Consider the following 22,118-nt stretch of genomic DNA (forward strand, 5'->3'; position numbering starts at 1 on the left):
GACCTGTACCCACCAGTACTGTACCCCAGTGTTATACAAACCACCAGTACTGTACCCCAGTGTTATACAGAGACAGACCTGTACCCACCAGTACTGTACCCCAGTGTTATTCAGGGACAGACCTGTACCCACCAGTACTGTACCCCAGTGTTATTCAGGGACAGACCTGTACCCACCAGTACTGTACCCCAGTGTTATACAGTGACAGACCTGTACCCACCAGTACTGTACCCCAGTGTTATACAGTGACAGACCTGTACCCACCAGTACTGTACCCCAGTGTTATACAGGGACAGACCTGTACCCACCAGTACTGTACCCCAGTGTTATACAGTGACAGACCTGTACCCACCAGTACTGTACCCCAGTGTTATTCAGGGACAGACCTGTACCCACCAGTACTGTACCCCAGTGTTATACAGTGACAGACCTGTACCCACCAGTACTGTACCCCAGTGTTATACAGTGACAGACCTGTACCCACCAGTACTGTACCCCAGTGTTATACAGGGACAGACCTGTACCCACCAGTACTGTACCCCAGTGTTATACAGTGACAGACCTGTACCCACCAGTACTGTACCCCAGTGTTATACAGTGACAGACCTGTACCCACCAGTACTGTACCCCAGTGTTACGCAGCTCTAAATGCTCTCTGCAGACACAGTCCAGGTTTGGGAGGATAGTATGGGAGTTTTTGCTGGGTCTGGTTTTCTCACACACCGACTGTTCCACTTTGCTGAAACCCTAGTGACAACACTGAATTATGCACTGCGCTCGTCTCATATACAAATCGTTTAACCCTCCGGTATCAGAAAGCGTTCCTGAGCTGCGGACTCAATAACCAAGCACGGGTCCTGCAGGTTCAGAGGGGGGATGTGTTCCATCATATTCATTTCAATTTCCGTGAGTGAATCCAGCTGAAGTTGGTGACTCTTTGTGTCCATGAGGTGACCGCACCAGTGCCACTCAATTACCGGCCAGTCCAGGCCTGGGCAGGGGCGAGGAGGCCAGCACTGATTCCAGCCTCCCCACAATCGCTGCCGTTTGGCGCTAATGTGGTCCATGAGACATAAATGCCTGGGGGTTATCCCCACCAGACGCTCCTCTATGCAGTCGGAGATAGTGTCCATTTGTTATAGTCAGGGTACGGGTAAAGCTCCCGTATTCTGACGGCAATCCCTCTTCCCCGCCGGGCGGTCCCCTCACTTGCTGGACGCATTGTTCTGCTGTTGCTGCTCTGCCAGTGCCTGCTGCAGCCTCACCCGTTTCCTGGAATAATGTTGCCAGTGCAGCAGCTGCTGCTCGTCGATGAACTTGGCGCACTGGGCATTGACCAGCTCCTTGCGGAAATGCTCGTACTGGAGCAGCTCGAGCATGTGGAGGCACTGAGGGTACCTGCAGGAGAGAGAGAGAGAGAGTGAGTGAAAGTGTGAGCGAGAGCGAGCGGGAGAGCGAGCGGGAGAGCGAGCGGGGAGAGCGAGCGGGAGAGAGAGCGGGAGAGAGAGCGGGAGAGAGAGCGGGAGAGAGAGCGGGAGAGAGAGCGGGAGAGAGAGCGGGAGAGCGAGCGGGAGAGCGAGCGGGAGAGAGAGCGGGAGAGCGAGCGGGAGAGCGAGCGGGAGAGAGAGCGGGGAGAGCGAGCGGGAGAGAGAGCGGTGAGAGCGAGCGGGGAGAGCGAGCGGGAGAGCGAGCGGGAGGAGCGAGCGGGGAGAGAGAGCGGGAGAGAGAGCGGGAGAGAGAGATAGAGCGATGGGGGGGGGGAGGGAGAGCGATGGGGGGGGGGGGGGGGGAGGGAGAGCGATGGGGGGGGGGGGAGGGAGAGCGATGTGGGGGGGGGGGGGGAGCGATGGGGGGGGGGGGGGGAGCGATGGGGGGGGGGGGAGCGATGGGGGGGGGGGAGGGAGAGCGATGGGGGGGGGGGAGGGAGAGCGATGGGGGGGGGGAGGGAGAGCAATGGGGGGGGGGAGGGAGAGCAATGGGGGGGGGGGAGGGAGAGCAATGGGGGGGGGGGGGAGGGAGAGCGATGGGGGGGGGAGGGAGAGCGGGGGGGGGGAGCGGGGGGGGCGAGCGGGGGGCGTAGAGCGGGGGGGGGGTGAAGAGAGCGGGCGGGGGGGGGGGGGGGGAGAGCAGGGGGGGGGGGGGGAGAGCGCGGGGGGGGGGGGGGAGAGAGAGCGGGGGGGGGGGGGAGAGGAGAGAGCGGGGGGGGGGAGAGGAGAGAGAGCGGGGGGGGGGAGAGGAGAGAGCGGGGGGGGGGGGGCGGGGGAGAGCTGATGTGGAGCACTGGGGATACCTGTAGCAGAGAGGGGGAGTTCGAGCATGTGTTGGGGAGCGGAGAAAGAGCACGGGAGAGGGAGAGGGAGATCGCAGGAGAGTGAAAGCATGTGGGAGTGAATTTTTGAAGGAGAAAGGGAGTGTGAAAAGGAGGGAATGTGGCGGGAGAGAGTTGAGAGTGAGGGAATGTGGATGAGAGCGGAGGGGGAGGAAGGGAGGTAGAGCACGCCATGCCACATCACATAATTACAGGCGCTACTGAAAATAATTAACAAATGTCCACAGAGGGAAACAGCATTGTTGAGAACGGCCAAACAGCTTCTGCATAAAACTGATTCACAGCAGCAATGAACAGTCGGCATTCTAAAATATTCAGGAGGGACAATGAGTGTGACAATGACCTTCGCCTCTGGGTCTGAGGAAAGCTCAAAGTCTCTCAGTCCCCTGACCGTGAGGGCCCTGTGTGGAATGAGGCCACGGTACAAAACCAGTCACAATTTGACAATCTCCCTCATTAGGAAATGCTGCACGGGATGAACTCGAGGTCAGGGCTGAGGCACATTGTCAGAGTTTTACTCTGTATCTAACCCGTGCTGTACCTGCTCTGGGAGTGTTTGACGGGACAGTGTAGAGGGAGCTTTACTCTGTATCTAACCCGTGCTGTACCTGCCCTGGGAGTGTTTGACGGGACAGTGTAGAGGGAGCTTTACTCTGTATCTAACCCGTGCTGTACCTGCCCTGGGAGTGTTTGACGGGGCAGTGTAGAGGGAGCTTTACTCTGTATTTAACCCTGTACCTGCCCTGGGAATGTTTGATGGGACAGTGTAGAGGGAGCTTTACTCTGCATCTAACCCTGTACCTGCCCTGGGAGTGTTTGATGGGGACAGTGTAGAGGGAGCTTTACTCTGTATCTAACCCGTGCTGTACCTGCCCTGGGAGTGTTTGACGGGGCAGTGTAGAGGGAGCTTTACTCTGTATTTAACCCTGTACCTGCCCTGGGAATGTTTGATGGGACAGTGTAGAGGGAGCTTTACTCTGTATCTAACCCGTGCTGTACCTGCCCTGGGAGTGTTTCATGGGACTGAATTGCAGAATTGCTTGAGGGGCTGAATGGCCTGTTCCTGTTTGAACGTTCCTAACCTTACTGACACTCGCAGTCACATACGAAGATGAGCAGTTGAGTGGCACACTGAATGCACCGGTGACGTTTTACCCCAGCAAAAGGGTGAGCATCGTCAGGAGGAGGGGAGAATATTGGGGGGCGGGGAGGAGGTATCCAGGGCCATGGGGTAATGATCTCGATTGGCAGAGGCTGGGGTGAAACACGGCATCGATTCTCCTCCCACACGGGTCAGAGGCCAGGCACTTACTTCAGGTACTTGGCATATTCCGGCTCCTTCCAATACAGGAGGTACTTGAAATAATTGACAAATGTTCGGTCTCTGAAGTACCCACGCTGTGCCAGGACTGTGGGACAGGGAAAATAAAGAAAGCATTTGATTATACGCGGGTAGCAACAGTATCCGGGCATGATAGATTGAGGATTCTTAACCGGGGCCCACCGCCGTAACCGGGGGCCCACCGCCGTAACCGGGGGCCCACCAAGGCGGGCCTACACCTTCCCACCCCACCCAGGGTCCATGTCTAGTTGTTTTATCATGGACTCTCTCCCTGCAAGACCGCGGTTATATTCCCGCTCTGCTCAGTGAAGCACAAGGGAGATACATTCCCGCTTATGGGTAAAATGGAGATCAGCAATTCCAACATCACTGCATCAAACAGCAGATTGATGATTCTCGGGGATGATCCTGGGGGTACTTACAGTTCAAGTAGTTTGGGTTCGCCAGACACTGAACGAACTCCAGCTCCATCTGGAAACGCAGCTTTGCCTGTTCCTCTGAACCCGGGGCGAAGGGGAGGGAGGGGGGTAAGAAAAAAAGGACAAATTTATTTTCTCATTATTTAAATTCGAATGCAGCGTGATACTTGTTGCTGTCGGCACAACTCTAAATGGGGGAGGATGGAGGAAATCACAGCGCTGTAATCGCTGGCACTCAGACTGGAGCCTGGGTCAGTAACAAGTGGAGGAGAGAGAGGGTCGAGATGTGGAACAGCCTGTCCCGATTACCTCTGAACCAATTCGGAGACACATAGGAAAATTCAGCCCCTCGAGCCTGTTCTGCCATTCAATTAGATCATGGCTGATCTGTTAGAACTTATAAAGAAACAACTTGCATTTCGATCACGCCTTTCACCACCTCAGGACGTCCCAAAGCGTGTTACAGCCAACGAGATACTTTTGAAGTGTAGATGCTGGTGTGATGTAGGAATCGTAGCAGCCAATTTCCTACATTACAACAGTGACTACACCTCAAAACTACTTCATTGACAGTGATGCACTCTGGAATGTCCTGAAAGGCGCTATATAAATGCAAGTTCTTTCTTCAGGGAATATACACCGCGTTTTCCTATAAATTGGCCTCAGATTTGTCCTGTTTCCCCCCATTCCTATGAGTTAGAAGTTGAGGTGGCTGTGGTCCGTTCTCCTCTTTCTATTCTACATTCATCTACTGCATGTTGGAGCCACCAGCTCACTTTCTCTCTTTCCCCTTCGATCCCTTCTCTCCAGTGAGTGACAGTGCCGGGATTGAGGAGTTTCAGCAGGGCAGTGTACTATGGGTAAGTGATACCACCACAGGATGACAAAGCAGTCCAACCGACGCTGAGAGAGCGTCACAACTCCTTCCACGGATGCATTCTGAGAGTTCCTCTTGTTTGCCTAGCTCTGTGACTAATTTAACCCACTGTGGGATTTGATCATATGGAGAAAGACGACTCCTGCCCTTGAACAGTCCCACCTCTCTCCTGCACTCAAACACCTTACTGGGCTCGTTCTGTGCCCCGGCCGGGCGAACAGACCAGGAGGGCCCCAGTTAGAAAAGATAGAAAGAACTTGCATCTATAGATTGCAGTTGGCAAAACTGTAGGGCTAATTTCCTCCTACACTTTCCCACCCCACCCAGGGTCCATGTCTGGTTATTCCATTATGGAGTCTCCCCATCAGTCCCTCTCCTGTTGGTGTTCAGAGGGATTTAGGTGTCCTTGTACACAAAGTACAGAAAGTTAGTATGCAGGTACAGCAAGCAATTAGGAAGGCAAATAAGCATGTTGGCCTTTATTGCAAGAGGGTTGGAGTACAAGAGTAAGGAAGTCTTACTACAATTGTACAGGGCTTTGGAGAGACCTCACCTGGAGTACTATGTATAGTTTTGGTCTCCTTATCTAAGGAAGGATATACTTGCCTTAGAGGGGGTGCAATGAAGGTTCACTAGATTGATTCCTGGGATGAGAGGGTTGTCCTATGAGGAAAGATTGAGTAGAACGGGCCGATACTCTCTGGAGTTTAGAAGAATGAGAGGTGATCTCATTGAAAAATATAAGATTTTGAGGGAGCTTCACAGGGTAGATGCTGAGAGGCTGTTTCCCCCGGCTGGAGAGTCCAGAACTAGGGGGCATAGTCTCAGAATAAGGGGTCGGCCATTTAGGACTGAGATAAGGAGAATTTCTTCACTTAGAGGGTTGTGAATCTTTGGAATTCTCTACCCCAGAGGGCTGTGAATGCTGTGTCGTTGAATATATTCAAGGCTGAGATCGATAGTTTTTTGGACTCTAGGGGAATTACAGGATACGGGGGATCAGGTGGGAAAGTGGAGTTGAGGTCAAAGATCAGCCATGATCTGATTGACCATATGGCCTACTCCTGCTCCTATTTCTTATGTTCTTATCTGGCACCTTTCACAAGCTCAGGATGTCCCAAAGCACTTTACAGCCAATTTAGTATTTTTGAAGTGTAGTCACTTCACTTGTAATGCAGGAAACGCAGCAGCCAATGTGTGTACAGCAAGGTCCCACAAACAGCAACGTGATAATGAGCAGATAATCTGTTTTTAGTGGTGTTGGTTGAGGGATCAATATAGACCCAAGACACTGGGGAGAAACTCCCCCCTGCTCTTCTTCAAACTAGTGCAGTGGGATCTTTTACGTCCACCTGAGGAGGGCAGACGTCTGCTTAACGTCTCATCCGAAAGATGGCATCTCTGACAGTGCAGCGCTCCCTCGGTACTGGCACAGGGAGGGTCGGCCTGGATTACGGGGGCTCAAGACTCGGGAGTGGGGGCTCGAACCCACGGCCTTCTGACTCCGAGGCGAGAGTGCGACCCACCGCGCCACGGCTGGCACCAGTCGGCTGAGGCAGAGGCCTCATATGGGTCTTAAAGTCCCAGGTTAGAGAAGGGGAAAGCAGCCAGGGGTTCCCTCTCCTGGGAACCCTCTGGTGGTGAGTGTTTGTGTGTGGGGATGTCAGGTGAAGGCAGGATCAGGCTCAGGTGTGGTGCCTTCCACTGCCTGGGCTCACATATAAAGAACAGCCCCTGGATGGGGGAAGGTTATCAGAGGGTCGCCAGGGCCAATGGAACCTGTACCCCAGCCACTCAGCACCCCTTCCCCACATCCAGTACCAAGGCTAAAACAGCTGCAAGGTCCTCACTTCCGCCCCGCTGTTGCCCCGCGACCCCAATTTCCGCCCCGCACCAGGTCACGTGACCAGCCTAACTTCCGCCCCCTTCCCGTTACCTGTCTCGGCGCCGCCGGTTGGGGCCGCCGCCATTGCTCTTTTCAGCCCGCCGCCTCCTCTCGCCCGAAGGAAATGCGGTGGAAGCAGCCGCTCCGGTCTAACCACGGTTGACGGCAGTGCTGGTCGGTACTAGTTACAACGTGCTCTAACCAGTATAACTTAGCGGGAACTGATTTAACTAATCGGCCGCTCGCGTCGGCGGCGCTCCCCTCCGTCGAACAACAACAACAGCGGTCGGAGGAAGTGACGCCGCTCGGAACAGCGACACCGGGAGGCGGGGCGCTGCTGCCCCCTGGGCTGGAGGGGCAGCGCCGCGGTACTGCAAGCAGGGGGCAGCAATACACATGGTAAGGGCAACCAGCTTATATACAAACATACTTTACACAGATAAAGGCAATAATCTAAAGCAATAATAATAATAATCACAAACAGAGTTGGGTATATATTTATAGCTGAGAGATTAGCTCATTGGTCGCATTTGCAAGGCAAAGTGGTCACCTAATCCCCAATGTAGAAGAGATGTCACTGTGAGCAGTGTATACAGTATACTAGACTAGACTAGACTAGAGTGTTGGGTGTTTGGCTGTCAGCCCTGGCTCTATGAGTCAGCAGGTCGTGGGTTCAAGTCCCACTCTAGAGACTAAAGCACAAAATCCAGGCTGACACTCCCAGTGTAATACTGAGGGAGCGTCGGAGGGTCGGCACCGAGGGAGCGTCGGAGGGTCGGCACCGAGGGAGCGTCGGAGGGTCGGCACCGAGGGAGCGTCGGAGGGTCGGCACCGAGGGAGCGTCGGAGGGTCGGCACCGAGGGAGCGCCGCGCCATCGGAGGGTCGGCACCGAGGGAGCGCCGCGCTGTCGGAGGTGCCGTCTTTCGGATGAGACGTTAAACCGAGGCCCCGTCTGCCCTCTCTGGTGGACGTAAAAGATCCCACGGCCACTATTTCAAAGAAGAGCAGGGGCGTTCTCCCATTGTGCTGGGGCCAGTATTTATCCCTCGATCAACGTCACTAAAAACAGATGGTTTGGTCATTTAGCTTATTGCTGCTTGTGGGATCTTGCTGTGCACAAATAGGCTGCCGCAGCGCTCCCTCTGTACTGCCCCTCCGACGGTGCGGCGCTCCCTCTGTATTGCCCCCCCGACGGTGCGGCGCTCCCTCAGTACTGCCCCCCCAACGGTGCGGCGCTCCCTCAGTACTGCCCCTCCAACGGTGCGGCGCTCCCTCAGTACTGCCCCTCCGACGGTGCGGCGCTCCCTCAGTACTGCCCCTCCGACGGTGCGGCGCTCCCTCAGTACTGCCCCTCCGACAGTGCGGCGCTCCCTCTGTACTGCCCCTCCGACGGTGCGGCGCTCCCTCAGTACTGCCCCTCCGACAGTGCAGCGCTCCCTCTGTACTGCCCCTCCGACGGTGCGGCGCTCCCTCTGTACTGCCCCTCCGACGGTGCGGCGCTCCCTCAGTACTGACCCTCCGACGGTGCGGCGCTCCCTCTGTACTGCCCCTCCGACGGTGCGGCGCTCCCTCTGTACTGCCCCTCCGACGGTGCGGCGCTCCCTCAGTACTGACCCTCCGACGGTGCGGCGCTCCCTCGGTATTACACTGGGAGTGTCAGCCTGGATTTTGTGCTTTAGTCTCTAGAGTGGGACTTGAACGCACGACCTGCTGACTACACTTCAAAAAGTCTTTCATTGGCTGTGAAGTGCTTTGGGACTGAGGTTGTGAAAGGCGCTATATAAATGCAAGATTTCTCCCTTGTGTTTATCGAGCTTCCCCTTAAATGTATCTACACTATTCGCCTCAACTACTCCTTGTGGGAGCGAGTTCCACATTCTCACCACTCTCTGGGTAAAGAAGTTTTCCCTGAATTCACTATTGGATTTATTAGTGACTATCTTATATTTATGACCACTGGTTTTGGTCTCCCCACAAGTGGAAACATTTTCTCTACATCTACCCTATCGAACCCTTTCATTATCTTAAAGACCTCTATCAGGTCACCCCTCAGTCTTCTCTTTTCTCGAGCAAAAAGCTCCAGCCTGTTCAGCCTTTCCTGATAAGGATGATACCAGAACTGAGAGAATATACTTGTGAATCTTTTTTGCACCATGTCGAGTGTATCTATATCCTTTTTATAATATGGGGACCAGAACTGTGCACAGTACTCCAAGTGTGGTCTAACCAAGGTTCTATACAAGTATAACATAATTTCTCTGCTTTTCAATTCTATCCCTCTAGAAATGAACCCCAGTGCTTGTTTTGCCTTTTTTATGGCCTTATTAATCTACGTCGCTGCTTTCAGTGATTTGTGTATCTGTACCCCCAAATCCCTCTGCTCCTCTACCCCATTTTGACTCTTATTATCCGAGCAGTCTGTGGCCTCCTTATTCTTCCCACCAAAATACACCACCTCACATTCACCTATATTGAAATTCATTTGCCAATCGCATGCCCGTTCTGCAAGTTTATTAAGGTCCTCTTGTAATTTGTCGCTGTCCTCCTCAGTATTAACCACACCTCCCAATTTGGTTGACCTGATATTATGAAAGGATTTGATTGGGTTTGTTTCTGATTGCGCCCTTTGTAAAGCACCTTGGGACGTTTCTCTAAGTTAAAGGTGCTGTATAAAATGCAAGTTTCAGATCTCCAATAAATGTTGTACTTGGCTTTTTACTTGCTATTTTTAAGTGTATTCACGTTTTCGATGCAATTTGGGCACCTGGAAATCACACACCAAGGATTCAGCTGCGATCAGGCTGACCTTCCGTATTGTGGCTCCCTCTCTCAGTCGTTCATAAATTGGGTACGGCACAGAATGAATCTTACTTTCAAAACAAGAACAGTGATTGTGAAACCAGCTTTTATTTTTATAGCTCCCGCTGCACTCTACACGTAAGGCTGACTCTCTCTCTTTCAGAGTGAGGCTGAGCTGATAAGGAGAGGCAGAGATTGAGTTGGGGACTCTCCAAGGGACAATCTCTTACTTCAGCCTCCTGTGTTCCCTTATTCCTTGCTGCATAATACGGTTTGTAGTTATTTTTTCTGCCTGCCGGCCCGTCTGTCTGTCGGTTCCAGAGGAGCAGGCCTCCGTCTGTCTGTCGGTTCCAGAGGAGCAGGCCTCCGTCTGTCTGTCGGTTCCAGAGGAGCAGGCCTCCGTCTGTCTGTCGGTTCCAGAGGAGCAGGCCTCCGTCTGTCTGTCGGTTCCAGAGGAGCAGGCCTCCGTCTGTCTGTCGGTTCCAGAGGAGCAGGCCTCCGTCTGTCTGTCGGTTCCAGAGGAGCAGGCCTCCGTCTGTCTGTCGGTTCCAGAGGAGCAGGCCTCCGTCTGTCTGTCGGTTCCAGAGGAGCAGGCCTCTGCCTGCCGGCCGGCCGGTTTATCTGTCTGTTCCAGACGAGTGGGCCTCTGTCTGTCTGTCGGTTCCAGACGAGTGGGCCTCTGTGTCTTCACATGGGCCCACACCCCGGGGGAGGGGAATTTACAGTGCCCATTTGCCCCTCTCGCCTGACCCAGTTCTGAGCAGTTGAGGCAAAACTGACTCCTACACATGTTATTTTAGATCACGTCGGGTTTCCTGTGCTTTAGGGTTAATGTTACGCTGACCAGAGCTATTGATACCGGGAACTGGACGGACACGGTGACACCGCACAGGGAGCGGGACGGACACGGTGACACCGCAGCACAGGGAGCGGGACGGACACGGTGACACCGCACAGGGAGCGGGACGGACACGGTGACACCGCACAGGGAGCGGGACGGACACGGTGACACCGCACAGGGAGCGGGACGGACACGGTGACACCGCACAGGGAGCGGGACGGACACGGTGACACCGCACAGGGAGCGGGACGGACACGGTGACACCGCAGCACAGGGAGCGGGACGGACACGGTGACACCGCACGGGGAGCGGGACGGACACGGTGACACCGCACGGGGAGCGGGACGGACACGGTGACACCGCACGGGGAGCGGGACGGACACGGTGACACCGCACGGGGAGCGGGACGGACACGGTGACACCGCACGGGGAGCGGGACGGACACGGTGACACCGCACGGGGAGCGGGACGGACACGGTGACACCGCACGGGGAGCGGGACGGACACGGTGACACCGCACGGGGAGCGGGACGGACACGGTGACACCGCACGGGGAGCGGGACGGACACGGTGACACCGCACGGGGAGCGGGACGGACACGGTGACACCGCACGGGGAGCGGGACGGACACGGTGACACCGCACGGGGAGCGGGACGGACACGGTGACACCGCACGGGGAGCGGGACGGACACGGTGACACCGCACGGGGAGCGGGACGGACACGGTGACACCGCACGGGGAGCGGGACGGACACGGTGACACCGCACGGGGAGCGGGACGGACACGGTGACACCGCACGGGGAGCGGGACGGACACGGTGACACCGCACGGGGAGCGGGACGGACACGGTGACACCGCACGGGGAGCGGGACGGACACGGTGACACCGCACGGGGAGCGGGACGGACACGGGGACCACTACGGGTAAATGGAGTTAGGATCCAGATCAGCCATCATCTCATTGAATGGCAGAACAGACTCGAGGGGCTGAACGGCCTCCTCCTGTTCCTATGCTCTGTAATATTATTGTCAGGGACACAGTACGGCCCAGGGAGCCAGCAATTTAAGGGTTAAAGATCACCTGCAAATCCCTGATGGACTGGCAGGGTTTGTTTTTCTGGTTTATGTGCAGTGCAGAAATTTAAGACTGCGGATAGTGGAGCCTAGAATCCTCTGAGAGGCAGTGACTCCACGTCTCAGGCTCACACCGTAGCCCTGCCGGGAATACAGATCGACCTGCCCCAGCTCATCTATCCAGAGAGACCCTGTAGTCCCACCACACCGTCCAACTCATCCTTAAATGGTTCCAGAGTGTTTCCCCCCCAACTGCCCTTCCCAGAAAGACACTCTGTCTGAAGAACTTCCTGACACCAGCCTCAAATTCTGACCCTGGTTCTTGCTGTCACAGTTTAGTTTCGAAGCAATGTTGGGAATTTACGTTCTCCGTGGCTGATGTAAACAACCCTGAGAGGCTCCCTCTACATCACCTCCTTTAAAGTCTTTCCTCCTAACTCTGGTCAATCTGACCCCTGGCGATCGGTCTCCCCCCTGCCCCCTGCCCCCTTGCCCCCTTGCCCCCGCTCCCCGCTCCGCCTCCAGTGTTTGAAACATCTCCCTCGTGTTCCGACAACCAGAACTGGACGTGGTGTTCACGGTGGGGTCTGACCAGAGCCCGGTGTGGTCAGCAGCCCCCATCTCTTTTATATATGGCTCCAAACTGTTGATTGTTGCTCTGCGGTGAGTGGTTACGCTGCGTTTTGAGGCTGCCACGTTTCCCCCCGATCTCATTCATCCTTGGCTGTTACACCACTCGTGGAGTACGTGTGTCACCTGTTTATTCTTCCCTAGATTACATTTCCTCTACCATTGACCTGCCACTCACGTATTTTATCCCGTTGATCTGAATGGCCTCCTCCTGTTCGTTTGTGTTTTAATTCGGTTTTAAATCGCAGGGTGCAGTGACCGCAGATATACTTCTCCCTCGACTAGACTGTTCGCAACCTCCGCGTCCTATTTGATCCTGAGCCGAGCTTCCGACCCCGTATCCCCTCCATCACCAAGACCGCCTACTTCCACTTCTCACATCGTCCGTCTCCGCCCCTGCCTCAGCCCATCTGCTGCTGAAACCCTCATCCATGCCTTTGTTACCTTCAGACTCGACTATTCCAACGCTCTCCTGCCCGGCCTCCCACCTTGTGTAAACTTGAGCTCATCCAAAACTCTGCTGCCCGTATCCTAACTCGCACCAAGTCCCGTTCACCCATCACCCCCTGTGCTCGCTGACCTACATTGGCTCCCGGTCCGGGAACACCTCGATTTTAAAATTCTCATCCTCATGTTCAAATCCCTCCATGGCCCTCGCCCCCCTCCCTATCTCTGTAACCTCCTCCAGCCCAACAACCCTCCGAGATCTCTGCGCTCCTCCAATTCTGGCCTTTTGTGCATCCCCGATTTTAATCGCTCCACCATTGGCGGCCGTGCCTTCAGCTGCCTGGGCCCCGAGCTCTGGAATTCCCTCCCTAAACCTCTCTGCCTCTCTCTCCTCCTTTAAGACGCTCCTTAAAACCTACCTCTTTGACCAAGCTTTTGGTCACCTGGCCTAATATCTCCTTATGTGGCCTGTTGTCAAATTTTGTTTGATTTCACTCCTGTGAAGCACCTTGGGACGTTTTACTACTTTAAAGGCACAAAATAAATGCAAGTCAGTCTGTCCAGTATGTGTCCTGTCTGCCTCGTGTGGTTTGTGTGCGCGTGTGGTTTGTGTGTGCTTGTACGCCTGTCTCTCTATCTGCCTCCTCTGTGTTTGTCTGTCTCTCTCTCGCTGGTCCATTCCCTACAGATAACCAGCGTTCCTTATTTTCCTTTCTGCACTCCTGACTGGGATCATCTCATTTCCCCAGAGTGTGTTGACACATCTCATCTTAACTCACCAATCCCTTCAACGCTTGTTTAAAAACTGTTTCCCATCACAGGTAGCGGCCTCTGCCCGCGGGGAGGATGGAACCGGTGATCTGGTGGATTCGGCAGAGCTTTAAGTCGGTGCAAGATCTCACTTCAGACAGTATGGAGCGGCAGATTGCGGAGAATCGGGATCAGATGCTGCTGCTGGTGAGGAGCACCGAATGAATCTTATATATTGTGTGTGTGTGATAGATAATATACACAAAACCTTACATAGAATATATATTGTGTGTGTGTGTATCAAATTTTGTCTGATAATCATTCCTGTGAAGTTCCTTGGGACGTTTTACTATGTTAGAGGCATGATATAAATACAAGTTTTGTGTGTATAAATAGTGGTGAGAATGTGGAACTCACTCCCACAAGGAGTAGTTGAGGTGAATAGTGTAGAGGCATTTAAGGGGAAGCTGGATAAACACATGAGGGAGAAAGGAATAGAAGGATATGCTGATAGGGTGAGATGAAGTAGGGAGGGAGGAGGCTCGTGTGGAGCATAAACACCAGCATAGACCAGTTGGGCCGAATGGCCTGTTTCTGCTGTACATTCTGTGTATATATAAAATTTTACATGGAATATCTATATTGTGTGTGTGCCTTACAACCCGTCAAAATTTTGTAGGCTCCTATCAGGTCATCCCATAACCGTCTCAACCCCTCCACTCTCTCAATCACTGTGACCCCCCTCCTCCCTGGTAACAACCCAGTCAATCTACCCTGCACCGTACCACTGATTTCCCCAAACTGCACCCACTCCTCCAACTCGGGCCTAATTCTCGACCTGATACCATTCTGTGATTGGTGAATGAGGGAGCTGCTTTTGGTTTATTTTCCTGCCTAAATTTAACGAGCCTTGTGCAGCAAATGGAGGACGTAGCACGAGGTTCGGCTTAAAACAGCTCGGGTATATTGTGCATCTTATTGATCACACCATCTCCATCAGCCACTCTCTCTCTCGCCCGCGCCCTCTGACCCCTTCCTTTGTCAATCAACAACAACACCTTGCATTTATATAGCGCCTTTTAACGTAGTAAAACGTCCCAAGGCATTTCACAGGAGCGATTATCAAACAAAATTTGACACCGAGTCACATAGAGATATTTGGACAGATGAGGGTCAAAGAGGTAGGTTTTAAGGAGCCTCTGAAAGGAGGAGAGAGAGATACAGCAGCGGAGAGGATTAGGGAGGGAATTCCAGAGCTTAGGGCCCAGGCAGCTGAAGGCACGGCCGCCAATGGTGGAGTGAAGGAAATTGAGGCTGCGCAAGAGGCCAGAATTGGAGGAGCGCTGCGATCGTGGAGGGTTGTAGGGCTGGAGGAGGTTACAGGGATAGGGAGGGGGCGAGGCCATGGAGGGATTTGAAATCAAGGATGAGAATTTTAAAATCGAGGTGTTCCCGGACCGGGAGCCAATGTAGGTCAGCGAGCACAGGGGGTGATGGGTGAACGGGACTTGGTGCGAGTTAGGATACGGGCAGCAGAGTTTTGGATGAGCTCAAGTTTACGGAGGGTGGAAGATGGGAGGCCGGGCAGGAGAGCGTTGGAATAGTCGAGTCTGGAAGTAACAAAGGCAGGGATGAGGGTTTCAGCAGCAGATGAGCTGAGACGGGGGCAGAGACGGGCGACGTTACAGAGGTGGAAGTAGGCGGTCTCGGTGATTGAGGGGATAGGGGGTCGGAAGCTCATCTCAGGGTCAAATAGGAGGCGAAGGTCGCGAACTGTCTGGTTCAGCCTCAGACAGCGGCCAGGGAGAGGGATGGAGTCAGTGGCTGGGGAACGGAGTTTGTGGCAGGGACCGAAGACAATGGCCTTGATGAGGGTTAGCTGGCTGCCTCCATCACAAATGTGGGGCCAAATCTGCAGCAAAAACATTGGGTGGGTCCACCGCAAGACAGAGTGAGCATTTCTAACTATATGTCAGTGAGTTCAGAATAATTCAGTACCTCCCTCCTCACTGGTAATTAGAGAAATTATTACAGGCAAATCTACAGACGGGCGGGGGGGAAATTACATTTCAAGATAGAACTCAAACAAAGAAAGGCTTCATTCCACAACCTTCACAAAGCAGCAATCACCACACAGACTGCAGCTAGGAGTGGGAATTCGTCCAAAGTTCTCGCTCTTTAAATAAATTAGTTTTGATGGTGTCTCAAATACTTATCTCGGCCCCATCCTCTTCTACCAGTGATCAACACTCCCAGGGCAGGTACAGCACGGGTTAGATACAGAGTAAAGCTCCCTCTACACTGTCCCATCAAACACTCCCAGGGCAGGCACAGCACGGGTTAGATACAGAGTAAAGCTCCCTCTACACTGTCCCATCAAACACTCCCAGGGCAGGTACAGCACGGGTTAGATACAGAGTAAAGCTCCCTCTACACTGTCCCATCAAACACTCTCAGGGCAGGTACAGGGTTAGATACAGAGTAAAGCTCCCTCTACACTGTCCCATCAAACACTCTCAGGGCAGGTACAGGGTTAGATACAGAGTAAAGCTCCCTCTACACTGTCCCATCAAACACTCCCAGGGCAGGTACAGCACGGGTTAGATACAGAGTAAAGCTCCCTCTACACTGTCCCATCAAACACTCTCAGGGCAGGTACAGGGTTAGATACAGAGTAAAGCTCCCTCTACACTGTCCCATCAAACATTCTCAGGGCAGGTACAGGATGGAAGAGCAGAATCTGAAACTCCACGTTCCTGGTCTCAGAATGTCTCCCTGTTGTTCCAGGATGCTCGGAGTCCGGCTGAATATGAAGTCAGTCACCTGGAAGGAGCCGTTCGCATTGACCCAGACTCCACCAACATGGACCATGTGGTCAAGCAGCTGGGCCTGGCAGGTAGGGACAGTCTAATTCTCCCCGCCCCGTGCTCTCATTAATCACTTGACCCCTTCTGCAGTCTGTTCAGGACGACACTATCCAGGCCCCAGCCTGGGAAACGGTTCTGCAACACACACAGACCAAATGGGGGGTTACAAACAGCCCAGACTCTGGGCAGGTCTGAACAGGACCTCTTGAAATCCTAATGACCAGACTGAAAAGGCCAGCCTCTGTTTCCATTCTCCTGGACCTGTGCTCTCGGACTTGCTGCTTACTACAGGGTCAAGGTATCCGGCCGTCTCTGACTGTTCCTCCATGTTTTATACGACCCCCCCCCACCGTTAATTAACCCGACCCACAGTTGCTCCTGACCATCTCCTTTTTGTGTCTCTATCACTTTATTTTGGTTCGCAGTTAATTAACTCTCTGTTCTCAGGTTTACAGACTGGCTCTTGTGTTCACCTGAGATCAAATCATCTCTTTTTCTCCTTGCCAAATTCTCTCTCACTAGGAGACTGCCTGCACAGCATTAATCCACTCCTCGTCATTTAATGGAGGATTATTTCATTTCAGTTCTTACTGGAAGGGATCAATAAACCAAAGATCATTTTACTGGGTCATGTCCCATGGGTTATTATAAAGGTTCCTAGACGCCCCCTCCCTCTGTCCCCCCGCCTCTTCCTCTCCACACATTCCCCCTCCTCTCCTCCTATTGGGTGGGTGGAATTGAAGGTTATAGTGAGGAGGTGGGGGCGGAGGGACGGGGGGGGGGGAAGGAGGTGGGGGCGGAGGGACGGGGGGGGGGGAAGGAGGTGGGGGGGGGGGAAGGAGGTGGGGGGGGGGAAGGAGGTGGGGGCGGAGTGACGGGGGGGGGGAAGGAGGTGGGGGCGGAGTGACGGTGGGGGCGGAGGGACGGGGGGGGAAGGAGGTGGGGGCGGAGGGGGGGGGGTAAAGGAGGTGGGGGCGGAAGGAGGTGGGGGCGGAGGGACGGGGGGGGGAAGGAGGTGGGGGCGGAGGGACGGGGGGGGGGTAAAGGAGGTGGGGGCGGAAGGAGGTGGGGGCGGAGGGACGGGGGGGGGAAGGAGGTGGGGGCGGAGGGACGGGGGGGGGTAGGAGGTGGGGGCGGAGGGACGGGGGGGGGTAGGAGGTGGGGGCGGAGGGACGGTGGGGGGAAGGAGGTGGGGGCGGAGGGACGGTGGGGGGAAGGAGGTGGGGGCGGAGGGACGGGGGGGGAAGGAGGTGGGGGCGGGGGGGGGAAGGAGGTGGGGACGGGGGGGCGGAGGGACGGTGGGGGGAAGGAGGTGGGGGCGGAGGGACGGGGGGGGGGAAGGAGGTGGGGGCGGAGGGACGGGGGGGGGGAAGGAGGTGGGGGCGGAAGGAGGTGGGGGCGGAAGGAGGTGGGGGCGGAGGGACGGGGGGGGGGAAGGAGGTGGGGGCGGAGGGACGGGGGGGGTAGGAGGTGGGGGCGGAGGGACGGTGGGGGGAAGGAGGTGGGGGCGGAGGGACGGGGGGGGAAGGAGGTGGGGGCGGGGGGGGGAAGGAGGTGGGGGCGGGGGGGGGAAGGAGGTGGGGACGGGGGGGCGGAGGGACGGTGGGGGGAAGGAGGTGGGGGCGGAGGGACGGGGGGGGGAAGGAGGTGGGGGCGGAGGGACGGGGGGGGGAAGGAGGTGGGGGCGGAGGGACGGGGGGGGGAAGGAGGTGGGGGCGGAGGGACGGGGGGGGGGAAGGAGGTGGGGGCGGAGGGACGGGGGTCGAGGAGGTGGGGTTGGTCTTTTGGAAAGGGGCAGGGTTGTTTTGCCAAATGGCCTTTTCCTGTAGCTATGAATCCTTGTGTTTTGATTGGGCTCCAGGCTCGCAGTTGGATCACACTGAGCCTCTCACCATGCAGCCCCCAGGCTGGCGTGTCTCAGGGCAGCTCCTCCTCTTCATTCTACGTACGTGTTCTTTTGCCATTTTATGTTTTTTTTTGCAGATTGTAAAGAGGTCAGGGCCGTGGTGTGTTACTGCACCGTGGGATATCGCTCCTCCAAAGTGGCTCAGAAACTCAACGAGTTCCTAGCGAGCGATTCCGGCCAAGGCCTGCGCGGGTCGCTGAAGGTTTACAACCTGGAGGGGGGTCTGGTGAAGTGGGCCAACGAGAGGAAGCCCATCGTGGATGGCACGAACCAGCCCACAAGCCTGGTTCACCCCTACAACACGATGTGGGGTCAGCTCCTGGCGCCCGAGTTCAGGGCTCGTATCTAAGCGGAAGGTTCTTGGCTTCGAGTATTCCGGTCCCACGGGATTCCTGGTACATCGGGAAATTAGAATAATGCAATCTCGGCATCAGTGGGAATCATACACTGGAATTCTGCACTGTGCTCGCGTTGGAAAGGGGTTAATCAGACTGATTTGAAGATTGCTAATGTTACACAGAATCTGCTTTCTCTTTAATATTTACCTTTTGCCTCTTCAGTGAGTCTCGGTTAGAAAAAATGAAAGTTTAATCATAAAACAAACTTGCTTTATTTTACGTGCATGTATGTATAATTTAGATGCAGTGACCACTGGACTGTTGAATTAAGTGATGGTCAAGGCAATGGTCAGTTTAGACAATAACCCTAATCAAACGACATTTTAGTGACCTACCGCAGGGAACTTTAATTAGTTGATGACGAGTTCTGCAGAAGGAAACATTTGCGAATACGTCATCCTTTTCAGGAGCAGGTGACTGGTGGGGGATGGCAAGTTAACAAATCGGGGAGTTGAACCGGCCTGTGGAAAAAGAACTCGTTAAAACTGAAGTTATTGTACAGACACAGGACAGGAAAACTCCCTCTGATCTTTCAAAGTCCGGGAGTGTGAGTCAGGTTAAGGTAGTTACAGAGCTGTGTGCAGCAAGAAATGGCCAATCAACTCGGTGCTGAACAACAACTGTGTCGTGTAACGATAAAACATACAAAGTGTCACTTAGAAAGGGTGGAGAGAGAAAAAGGTATAAAAGGTGGGTGTTGGGACAGATAACTTTGGAATTCAATTAAGGTCCAATCGGCCTGTGAAACCGGAGCTCGGGACCGTGACGTGTGGATTCTCCGGTTAAACACTCGGAAGGTTTTGCCGTAAGCGCTGCTGTTAAGTGTATGTTTAATTATTGTTGATTATTATTGTATGATTAATAAATCTGTGACATCTAACATTCAATGCTGTGAACCCTATTATTTTGAGAAGTAAATTATGAGTAAGACCACCCATCCTTTAATACTTGATAACAGAATCACGCATCATTCCCCCCTCCCCTGAAGGCGCTGACTCTCCCTGGGCTACAGTCCCTGAAGGTGCTGACTCTCCCTGGGGTACAGTCCCTGAAGGTGCTGACTCTCCCTGGGGTACAGTCCCTGAAGGTGCTGACTCTCCCTGGGGTACAGTCCCTCAAGGTGCTGACTCTCCCTGGGGTACAGTCCCTGGAGGCACTGACTCTCCCTGGGGCACAGTCCTCCCCTTGGGACCTTCCTGCTTTGCATGGCTCAGTACCGATGGAGAGAATATGGATCAGCCAGTTTCTGGAATTGAATCAACTGTATACTAACCTATGAAATAAAGAAATCTGTGACTAACCATTTACATCAGGAACTATCAGTGTGTCAGTATGATGCATTGTGCGTCTGAGGATACTCAGCTCAGATTGGCTGCTATTATTTCTGGGATCTGAATCAATTCTGAAGGAGTCTGTAATCGCTTCGGATCAGTATTTAGTGAAGTGGATTCTGACAGAGCGGCTGAAATTTACCCTCGCTATTTATTAACACCAAGGGTTAGATCTCGACTCTGCAATAGTGTAAAAGGGGTAAAAATAGCAAATCAGCTGCCCGCTTTCAGTTGAAGTCAACGGAAATAATAATCGGGGAGTGTTACTGGTTTTATACTATCGCGGAGTCGAGATCTAATCCCACTCAGGGTTAATGGTTCCTCTTTCTCCATTGCTTTCCCTTTTTAAATGTCTGACTTTACACACAGTGAAACACTGGGCAAAGTGAACACAGCTAGACATTGAGCTGAATAGAACGGGCCCCCTCGGTGATATCTCTGTGAGTGTGTCAGCCTGAGATTCACTTTAAATCATTTAAATAACATATGCATGCATTGGTGAAATGATATGTTATTATTTATTTTTAGACATAACAGAGGCTTGCCCTGGTGATTATTGAGTGAAGCTCAGTTCTGTTCCCTGCAGCTGAAAATTCTCCAACATTTTATCACCAGAATATGGCAGCTTTGGCATTGAAGGGAAATTGTATGGATGCAGGCTCCCAGCATGGAGCCTCGCCCATCAGGGAGCACACAGGTAAACACAGGTACAATGCACCCTACAATATCGCAATGGTGAATGTAGAATCGGCAATCGTATCCGGTGTTTAAAATGATAAAAAGATTCAATAGGGTCGATAGAGAGAAACTATTTCCTCTGGTGGGGGGAGTCCAGAACAAGGGGGCAAAATCTTAAAATTAGAGCCAGGCCGTTCAGGAGTGAAATCAGGAAGCACTTTTTCACACAAAGGGGAGTGGAAATCTGGAACTCTCTTCCCCCCCTAAAAGGCTGTGGATGCTGGGGGTCAATTGGAGCTTTCAAAACTGAGATCGATAGATTTTTGTTGGGTATCGAGGGATACGGAGCAAAGGAGGGTAAATGGAGTTACGGTACAGATCAGCCAAAGTTACACCAGGAGATCGGGGGCAGAATGGCGGATCAGGCTGAATGGCCTCCTCCTGTTCCTATTAAGGGATGTGTAGAATCAGCAATCATAAACGGCAAAAGGAGATAAAGATTAGGTACCTGTGCCTGGCAAGGGGGTTATATAGAACAGCTGTACATGATGGGGTATATAGAACAGCTGTACATGATGTGGGGGAATATAGAACAGCTGTATCTGGCGAGGGGGGATATGGAACATCTGTATCTGGCGAGGGGGGATATGGAACAGCTGTATCTGGCGAGGGGGGAGATAGAACAGCTGTATCTGGCGAGGGGGGATATAGAACAGCTGTATCTGGCGAGGGGGGATATAGAACAGCTGTATCTGGCGAGGGGGGATATAGAACAGCTGTATCTGGCAAGGGGGGGAGATAGAACAGCTGTACATGATGGGGTATATAGAACAGCTGTACATGATGGGGTATATAGAACAGCTGTACATGATGTGGGGGAATATAGAACAGCTGTATCTGGCGAGGGGGGATATGGAACATCTGTATCTGGCGAGGGGGGATATGGAACAGCTGTATCTGGCGAGGGGGGAGATAGAACAGCTGTATCTGGTGAGGGGGGATATAGAACAGCTGTATCTGGCAAGGGGGGAGATAGAACAGCTGTACATGATGGGGTATATAGAACAGCTGTACATGATGGGGTATATAGAACAGCTGTACATGATGGGGTATATAGAACAGCTGTACATGATGTGGGAGAATATAGAACAGCTGTATCTGGCGAGGGGGGATATAGAACAGCTGTATCTGGCGAGGGGGGATATAGAACAGCTGTATCTGGCGAGGGGGGGATATAGAACAGCTGTATCTGGCGAGGGGGATATAGAACAGCTGTATCTGGCGAGGGGGGATATAGAACAGCTGTATCTGGCGAGGGGGGGATATAGAACAGATGTATCTGGCGAGGGGGGATATAGAACAGCTGTATCTGGCGAGGGGGGATATAGAACAGATGTACACACGATACAGTGAACAGGACAGGGGACCGGGTGCTACCAAAGGGCATGTTAAATATCCTTAAGGGGCTGCCCCCGATCTCCTGGTGTAACTTTGTCGGGAGATCGTTCAACTCTCAGAGAAACGGCTTAAAGAAGGCCATTTAC

At 53.7% G+C, this 22,118-nt stretch overlaps 2 protein-coding genes across 6 annotated transcripts; one reads left to right on the forward strand and one right to left on the reverse strand.

Moving 5' to 3' along the window:
* Window positions 1-43: 43 nt before the first annotated feature.
* Window positions 44-7,235, reverse strand: med31 (mediator complex subunit 31). The gene is made up of 4 exons (XM_068008541.1): window positions 6,904-7,235; window positions 4,094-4,168; window positions 3,642-3,738; window positions 44-1,398 (listed from the first exon to the last, which is right to left on the reverse strand). The coding sequence occupies exons 1-4, from the start codon at window positions 6,935-6,937 to the stop codon at window positions 1,206-1,208; spliced, it is 399 nt and encodes a 132-aa protein (XP_067864642.1). The 5' UTR covers window positions 6,938-7,235; the 3' UTR covers window positions 44-1,205.
* On the forward strand, window positions 6,879-19,452 carry LOC137345088 (sulfurtransferase Alvin_2599-like). 5 transcript variants are annotated; one of them, XM_068008535.1, is made up of 4 exons: window positions 6,879-7,251; window positions 13,466-13,601; window positions 16,182-16,290; window positions 18,245-19,452. In XM_068008535.1, exons 2-4 carry the CDS (start codon window positions 13,491-13,493, stop codon window positions 18,514-18,516), a joined length of 492 nt encoding a protein of 163 aa, XP_067864636.1. In that variant the 5' UTR covers window positions 6,879-7,251; window positions 13,466-13,490; the 3' UTR covers window positions 18,517-19,452. The 5 variants fall into 5 exon arrangements, with proteins under 5 accessions (XP_067864636.1, XP_067864641.1, XP_067864639.1 ...); XM_068008540.1 differs by lacking the exon at window positions 6,879-7,251 and adding an exon at window positions 7,692-7,766; XM_068008538.1 differs by lacking the exon at window positions 6,879-7,251 and adding an exon at window positions 9,608-9,701.
* The last annotated feature ends 2,666 nt before the right edge of the window (window positions 19,453-22,118 follow it).

The sequence above is a fragment of the Heptranchias perlo genome, chromosome 28 (genome assembly GCF_035084215.1).
Source record: "Heptranchias perlo isolate sHepPer1 chromosome 28, sHepPer1.hap1, whole genome shotgun sequence".
In the NCBI taxonomy this organism is placed as follows: Eukaryota; Metazoa; Chordata; class Chondrichthyes; order Hexanchiformes; family Hexanchidae; genus Heptranchias; species Heptranchias perlo.

What these genes read in the sequence shown, in the direction of transcription:
- med31 (XM_068008541.1), bottom strand. Translation starts at nt 6,937, where the DNA reads ATGGCGGCGGCCCCAACCGGCGGCGCCGAGACAG. An exon ending in GAACCCAAACTACTTGAACT is followed by an intron (nt 3,739 to 4,093) that starts GTAAGTACCCCC and finishes CCTGTCCCACAG; the next exon opens with TCCTGGCACAGCGTGGGTAC. An exon ending in GAATATGCCAAGTACCTGAA is followed by an intron (nt 1,399 to 3,641) that starts GTAAGTGCCTGG and finishes TCTCTCCTGCAG; the next exon opens with GTACCCTCAGTGCCTCCACA.
- LOC137345088 (XM_068008535.1), top strand. Translation starts at nt 13,491, where the DNA reads ATGGAACCGGTGATCTGGTGGATTCGGCAGAGCTTTAAGTCGGTGCAA. An exon ending in GGGATCAGATGCTGCTGCTG is followed by an intron (nt 13,602 to 16,181) that starts GTGAGGAGCACC and finishes CTGTTGTTCCAG; the next exon opens with GATGCTCGGAGTCCGGCTGA. An exon ending in CAAGCAGCTGGGCCTGGCAG is followed by an intron (nt 16,291 to 18,244) that starts GTAGGGACAGTC and finishes TTTTTTTTGCAG; the next exon opens with ATTGTAAAGAGGTCAGGGCC.